Source organism: Macaca thibetana, chromosome 5 (assembly GCF_024542745.1).
Source record: "Macaca thibetana thibetana isolate TM-01 chromosome 5, ASM2454274v1, whole genome shotgun sequence".
Classification (NCBI taxonomy): Eukaryota; Metazoa; Chordata; class Mammalia; order Primates; family Cercopithecidae; genus Macaca; species Macaca thibetana.
In genome coordinates, this window is record NC_065582.1 from 48,701,186 (window position 1) to 48,709,406 (window position 8,221).

Genomic DNA, 8,221 nt, shown 5'->3' on the forward strand with positions numbered 1-8,221 from the left:
CCTTCCAAAGCGCTGGGATTACAGGCATGAGCCACTCTGCCTGGCCACTGTTAAAAACTTTTGAGAAGGCTTCATTCAGTAAGGGCACTGATTTAACTCTATAATTCAGCTTTTCCTGCAGCTGATTGACAATAAAACCCCCTTTTTTCAAGGGTTATGTCTTTCCACACTACACTGGAGACCACCGTGTGGAACATGTTGGTGTTCGGAGTTTAAAAAAAAAAAAACACAAGCTGCTAGACATCATTTCCTGTAAATCTTGCCTATTCCACAGACCCTTGCCTCTCTTGTCCCTGCTCCTAGTTGACGAGGGGAAGGTCAGGTGATGCACAGTGGGCAGTGTTAGCCTGGGGCATGCTTCACCTGGGGTGGATATGACCTGAGGAGAGATCACTGGGCACTTCCCAGGGTCACATGCATGCCAGGGAGCACTGGGCGTCAGCCTGGCTTGCTATCATGCTGTGCCTGAAGGCGGAGGCCCTATCCCACCTAGAAACTTCACTCTGTGGGCTTTTGAGACGTCATGCAGCATATTCATACCTTTGAGAATGGAATGTTTACAACCCTAGATTTTGATAAAATTAAGTAGCAAAAAAAGAAAAAGAAAAAGAAAAAGAAAGCTCCCCAGAGCTTTGTAACGGGCCAGCTGGGTCAGCTTTGCCGCTCAACTATTCTGTTAATACCTACATTTAGAGGACTGTAAGCTAAACTATCATTCAGAAGACACAGAAGTATATTTTTAGTTCTGGTTTTGTTGTTGTTTTGTTTTGTTTTTGTTTTTTTTTTTTGAGATGGAGTCTTGCTCTGTTGCCCAGGCTGGAGTGCAGTGGCACAACCTCGGTTCACTGCAACCTCCGCCTCCTGGGCTCAAAAGCAATTCTCCTGCACTCAGCCTCCTGAGGAAGAGTTGGGATTACAGGCGCCCACCACCACACCCGGCTATTTTTTGGAATTTTAGTAGAGAGGGGGTTTCACCATGTTAGCCAGGCTGGTCTTGAACTCCTGACCTCCAGTAATCTGCTCGCCTCGGCCTCCCAAAGTGCTGGGATTACAGGTGTGAGCCACTGTGCCTGGCCTAGTTCTTTTCTAAGTCTAATAATTCTTTAGAAGCCAGTGTTAGTAGTGCTACTCATCTCCTTGAATAATGCATTGCAACAAATTGGGGAACAAAGGGTCGGGGGAGAATATGAGTTATTTTTGCTCTGTGGTAATTACTATCTATAGAAGAGGGAATGCCAATTAAGAAATTCAGGTGACAGAGAGAGGTCTCCTCTTTATGAGACATTTTAAAACACCAGTTCCATCATTCTTAGTGATCCAACAACAGAAGCAACTTGACCTCTTATTTCATCACACTCACAGGTAGTAGACAGCCTCCATCAAGTCTCACTATAAATCTTTGCTCTTGGCTGTGAGACGAATCAGGGACAACGACCTTTCCACCGTGCCACCAAAGACACCAGGGGGACCCTCTGCTCACTGTGATTGCATCTCCCCTCGTTGGCTTTCAGTCACAGCACCCTAGCAAAAGAAGGTGCCATCCTAAATCTCCAACCAGTGGTAGCCTATACCTGCTGGCATACAGGGAGGTACAAATTAAATGCCCCAATCCCTTCGGACCTTCCTGTTGTGGAAGACATGCCCCACCCTCGCCAAAAGGGAACATGCCTGATTAGTCATAACCCCTAAACTAATCATTCCCTCTGTGCCTCCCTCTAACATTCCCACCTTCTTTGTTCTTAAGGACATTTACTAAATAGGCAAGGGGGAAAGCAGAGCCAGGTTTCCTTGGCGGGCAACTGCACTTGGTTGCTATGAGAGCTGTATACACAACACAGCTGTCATTGATATTATAGATCTAATGGGAGCCAAGGGTCTCAAATCTCTAAGGAGAAAAACATAATTCAGAGCTTTGGCAATGGTATCCATGTCTATAAATAAATGTAAGAGCAGAGAAGTGAATTTGAGAATATAAGAATACAATAGAGTTAGACCTGAGAATAAAATTACATCACTCTGGGCCTGGACCTGATGTTTTTTATGCCAGCAAAACTCCCAGTTAAGTCTAATTTCAGGAGACCTTTACCTGAGATTCAGGTATAATGCCAGGACCCAAACACACACGGGACCTGACTCACAGAGCTTCCTTTATGATAGGGAAAGTTAAAGGTAGTCCATTTGCCTCTTATCACGTTTTCTTTCCCTCTTTTTTATCTCCTTTGTTCGAAACAAAAAGGAGGAGGAGAAAAGGGAGGACATGAATGAGGGATAGACTCAGGACTAGAACTTGGGTTTTCCTGGCTCCACTGCCAGAGTTCTTGGGGCAGCACCATGCTGCTTTCATAAACGGGTAAGCACCTCCTGACCACTCAAAAACATCAGGAATGGAAAGCAAGAAAAGCTGCTGGGCATGGTGGCTCGTGTCTGTAATCCCAACACTTCGGGAGGCCAAGGCAGGAGGGTTGCCTGAGGCAAGCAGTTTGAGACCAGCCTGGGCAACAAAGTGAGAGCCCTGTCGCTAGAAAAACATTAAAAAATTATCTAGGCAGGGTGGCATGTGCCTGTAGTCCCATCTACTCAGGAGGCTGAGGCTGGAGGATGGCTTGAGGCGAGCGAGCCAGGGATGTCAAAGCTGCAATGAGTTATGATCACACCACTGTACCCTGGGTGACAGAACAAGACCCTGTCTCTATAAATAAAAAAAAGAAGAAGAAAGAAAAATGAGCCGGGCGCGGTGGCTCAAGCCTGTAATCCCAGCACTTTGGGAGGCCGAGACGGGCGGATCACGAGGTCAGGAGATCGAGACCATCCTGGCTAACACGGTGAAACCCCGTCTCTACTAAAAAATACAAAAAAAAACTAGCCGGGCGAGGTGGTGGGCACCTGTAGTCCCGGCTACTCGGGAGGCTGAGGCAGGAGAATGGCGGGAACCCGGGAGGCGGAGCTTGCAGTGAGCTGAGATCCGGCCACAGCAGTCCAGCCTGGGTGACAGAGCGAGACTCCGTCTCAAAAAAAAAAAAAAAGAAAGAAAAATGAAAGTTTATGTGTAGGAAGATTATGTATAATCAGGAAACACTCCCTGAACAGGAACAAGTGTAGTCTGGAAGTAGAATAGAATGATGCAACCATCGTATATAAGCAGGGACACCTGCAAACACACACACACACACACACACACACACACACTACCCACGAGGTGAGTCCCCACTGAATGCTAATTTTAGCTATGCAAGGAAGCTCATTATTTTGAGATCCCAATGTGTGTTATTTTCTAGACTCACCCCTTCAAAATATAATTAGTCATGGAAATACTGGATAGAAGAGGGTGATTTCCCCGGCAAAGGTACCACCCTCAAGCCTGAATACCTGCAGCCCTAAATAAGGATGGACATTCCTGTTTTTGCACCCAAAAGTTGCCTTCTGGCCTACCACGCCCCCTGTCCTCTACCCATATAAACCCCAAACCCTAAGCTGGGAGAGAAGAGAAGGAACATCAGGAGAAGTTTGGCTGGGGATGATCAGAGAATCAGCAGCTAGACAGTGAAACTCCAAGGAAAGATCATCTTCCCCCTCCATCTCCTGTCCAGCTCCCCATCCATTCCACTGACAGCCATCTCCACCACTGAATAAAACCCCCACATTCATCCTTCAAGTTCATGTGTGACCCAATTTTTCGGGATGGCTGGACAAGAGCTCAGGATACAAAAGCTGTCATGCTGGTCCCCTGTCCTTGCAAAAAGGCAGAAGGCCCACTGACCTGGTTAACCCTTAAGCCATCCACGAAGGGCAAGACTAAAAGAGCACACTGTAACATGCACCCACCTGGGCTTTGGGAGTCGCAGACACCCACCCCTAGACACTGCCATGGGGCCAGAGCCCCGAAGCAGTCACTCCGGTTCCTGCACCTACCGTCTGCATGATCCCCCCCGCATAAAAGGGGTTTGAACTCACCAAACAGAGCCACACTCCTGTCACATGTCTTGAGAAGGGGTGCAAGGGAATTCTCCCGTTTCAAGTCTATCATACTTCCCAACACCGGCTCACAGGCCAGTGCATAAGAACGCCTTCCCTTCTTAGAGCCCCTGCTGTGGCACTGAGACTTGCTCGACAGGAAGTAAAGGGTGGGGATGCTTTTTCATATACTATGAGGTGCTCAATGTCCAGAGGAACCTTCTAAGTAGAGAACTCCTAAAAACAATGGATAAAATATTAAAACCTCCTTTAAGACAAAGAGCTAAGCTGATAGGAATGTCAGAGAAATTCTTGGACACCAGAAATGGTAAGAAACTACTAGTCTATTCAGAGGGGAACAGGACCATCAGAAATAGAGTTTGCCCTGGGTGCCTATGTTTAGCTCTCATGATCTAGGGGTCCACAATATTTTTCTGTAAAGATACAATTTTAAAGATAATATTTTGGGCTTTGTGGGCCACATATGATTTGTCACTTACTTCATTGTTGTTGTTTCTTAGCAACAGTTTAAAAATGTAAAAGCCATTCTTAGCTGAAAGGCCACACAAAAACAGGCCACAAGACGGGCATATGCTGCTCCTATAGGAGCAGCTCAGAGACAAAGCTCAGGCTCAGAATCAGAGACTCCAGCACGAAGCCAGTACCCAAAACAGTTGACACCCTTAGTGGGTAAACTAGAAAAAATATATATGCATACCGGAAGGAATTGATGTAAGTGTTCACCAGTGTTAGCCTTGGTTCTAGGTAAAAAGGGAAAAAAGATAAAGTCTCCCCCAACACCCCGAGATGCCTTAACCACAGACAAGCCTTCTCATGGGCCATGTATCAGAATCCAAGCACTCGTATGACCTAAAATCCCAAAGTACAAATTTAAAGTTATTGCAAGCTGATAGTCACACTCAGTGTTTAGTAGAAATGAATACATATATCCTCACTAGAGGAATACTCCTTAAACCAGGTCTCAAAGGAATTCTCACAAATCAAGTTCGAAGGAATATAAACTCACCATCAAAAGCTCAAAATACATAAGGAAACAAGTCACAGTGAGGAAGAGGGTGCAGAAAGATTGGTGACATGAGAAAAAATTGGTACAAGATATAGGGAAAGTGTTCTAAGGAACCCTACAGGTGATTCTAACGCACCTTGAAGGTGTTACTGTTTTTAGAGACAGCATCTCAGTCTTTTTCCCATGCTGGAGTGCAGTGGCACGATTATAGATCACCGCAGCCTCAAACTCCTGGGCTCAGGTGATCCTCCTGCCTTAGCCTCCCAAGTAGCTGGGACTATAGAACCATACCACAATGCCCAACTAATTTTTAATTTAATTTTTTTTTTTTTTTTAGAAACAGTGTCTCACTGTACAGGCTGGTGTCAAACTCCTGGCCTCAAGCAATCCTCCCACCTCAGCCTCCCAAAGTGCTGGGTTTATAGGCATGAGCCACCATGCCTGGCCTCACCCTAAAATTTGAAAACCACCATTCCAGTCACTTCAGAGCTCAATAGCACAACTACTAAAATCAGAGTAGGAAAGCAGGGACAAGTGAAATCGTTTATTTGGTTGGGCTACTGTGATCTTATGGTAATGAACTTGGAGGAGACTAAATTTCACCTATAAAATGTTTGATGGCTTGAGACTAGAGAAGAAATAATCAAGCTTGTCCTTATACTTTACCCACAGGGTCCCATAGGAACCAACCCTGACCTCTATCTCCCACTCACCTCTATCTGGACACTCTCCACCTGACTCCCAGGGCTGCAGCCACACCTAGAAGGAGCTCAGGGAACATCGTTAAACTAGTAACTGAATGGATGCTTGAGGTTCAACCTTTTAGCCCAAAACACCAAGTCCAGACTGGCATATTAATGGAAAGAATTGACTGCTGAGGACTTGCTGCTACTGACTCTGAAGAGTAACAGTGACACTAAAATAAATGCATAGTGCTTATCATCACTGCTGTCATATTAGCATGTGTAATCATAGTGAACATTTGTGTGCTTACTATGCAGCAGGCACTGGGCAAGTGCTTTGCACGCATCATATCATTTGGCCCTTAACATAACCCTTTGAAGAAAGTACTATTAGTATCCCATTTTACAAATTCTGATCATGAAGCTTAGGAAGTAGCTTTCCCAAATCACACAGCCAGTAAGTGGCAAAACTGCTCATTAACCCAAGTTTTCTGTCTCCTAAAAGCTGCTCTTCACCACCATAATGTATTATTATCCCTCATCTGAAAAAACAAGCTGACAGGTTTCTGTCTTTATCTCTGTAAAATAAGGTGAAAGATATTTAAATTTAAATTTAAATTAAAAAAAAAAAAGTCTGGTGTGGTGGCTCATGCCTGTAATCCCTGCACTTTGGGAGGCCCAGACAGGAGGATTGCTTGCAGCCAGGAGTTTGAGACCAGCCTAACCAACATAGCAAGACCCTGTCTCTACAAAAATAATAATAAAATAAAATAGCTGGTGTGATGGCATGCACCTGCAGTCCCAGCTACTCAGGAGGATCACTTAAGCCCTAGAGTTTGAGGATACAGGAAGCCATGATCACACCACTGCACTCTAGCCTGAGCCCAGAGCAAGAATCCAAAAAAACCCCACAACAACAATGACAAAGCACCTTTGCAGTAGAGATATGTAATAAACACTATCTCAGCCAGATTGTCAAAGTTACTGTCAACAATGATACATACGTAAGTATGTAGCCTTGATATGATGTGATAAGAATGTTGCTGGGGTTTTCCTCCCAAAAACCCATACCATAATCCTGCAAGAACCATGATGAAAACACCAGACAACTCCACACTGAGGAACATTCTACAAAATACATGACCAGTATTCCTCAAAACCTGCTAAGGTCATCAAAAACAAGACAAGTCGGCGGTGGACCGTGGGCAGCCAGGGTCGGTGAAGGATCCCAAGATGGCTGGGCGAAAACTTGCTCTAAAAACCATTGACTGGGTAGCTTTTGTGGAGATCATACCCCAGAACCAAAAGGCCATTGCTAGTTCCCTGAAGTCCTGGAATGAGACCCTCACCTCCAGGTTGGCTGCTTTACCTGAGAATCCACCAGCTATCGACTGGGCTTACTACAAGGCCAATGTGGCCAAGGCCAGCTTGGTGGATGACTTTGAGAAGAAGTTTAATGCCCTGAAGATTCCTATGCCAGAAGATAAATATACTGCCCAGGTGGATGCCGAAGAAAAAGAAGATGTAAAATCTTGTGCTGAGTGGATGTCTCTCTCAAAGGCCAGGATTGTAGAATACGAGAAACAGATGGAGAAGATAAAGAACTTAATTCCATTTGATCAGATGACCATTGAGGACTTGAACGAAGCTTTCCCAGAAACCAAATTAGACAAGAAAAAGTATCCCTATTGGCCTCACCAACCAATTGAGAATTTATAAAATTGAGTCCAGGAGGAAGCTCTGGCTCTTGTATTACACATTCTGGACATTAAAAATAATAATTACACACACACACACACACACACAAAAAACCAAGACAAGTCACAGAAACTGTCAGATACCAGAGGACCCCAATAAGACAAGGTAATTAAACGTAATGTGATATCCTCGGTGAAATCCTGGAGCAGAAAAAGGACATTGGGGAAAAGTTACAATGATGGTGAAATCTGAGTAAACTCTGGAGTTTAGTTAATGGTAATGTACCAGTGTTGATTCCTTAGTTAGGACAAATGTACCATGGTAATGTCAGGTGTTAGCAATAGGAAAAACTGAGTGATGGAAATGTAGGAACTCTCTGTACTGTCTTTGTAAGTTTTCTGTAAATTTAGAACCATTCTAACAGGAGTTTTTTTAAGGGAGATATTATTATCAAATATAAGAACCTATTGGATTATTAGAAGCAAAGAATTCATTTCTGATGACACTGTGGAGTGTCCTCCCTTGGAAATTCTAGGAACAAAAGAGAAAGCTCAGTATCCTGAAGAATTTAAATGTTAGTCTTCTTGAAACATAGCACTGAACCAAATTATTTCTTGACATCAATTCTATTTTAAGACTATACATTTGTGATTTTTATTAATTGTTACAATGATTCTTCAACACTGAGTAATTGGAAAATATGCCAAATGAAAAGCTAATCTTTTGTAACTACATGTCAGAGTTATCACAAAAAATAATGAGTAGGTGTCTCAGCTACGGCACGTAATTACATTAAACACTGGCTGCCTGAAGAACCAAATGTTACAGAACACTTGCTGTTTGCGTTGGTATTTATGTAGTT

General features: G+C 44.0%; 1 protein-coding gene across 1 annotated transcript; it reads left to right on the forward strand.

The window, feature by feature from the left end:
- The first annotated feature begins 6,848 nt into the window (after positions 1–6,848).
- LOC126954618 (ATP synthase subunit d, mitochondrial-like) lies at positions 6,849–7,445 on the forward strand. Its single transcript, XM_050790261.1, has one exon. The coding sequence runs from the start codon at positions 6,895–6,897 to the stop codon at positions 7,378–7,380; it is 486 nt and encodes a 161-aa protein (XP_050646218.1). The 5' UTR covers positions 6,849–6,894; the 3' UTR covers positions 7,381–7,445.
- Positions 7,446–8,221: the final 776 nt, after the last annotated feature.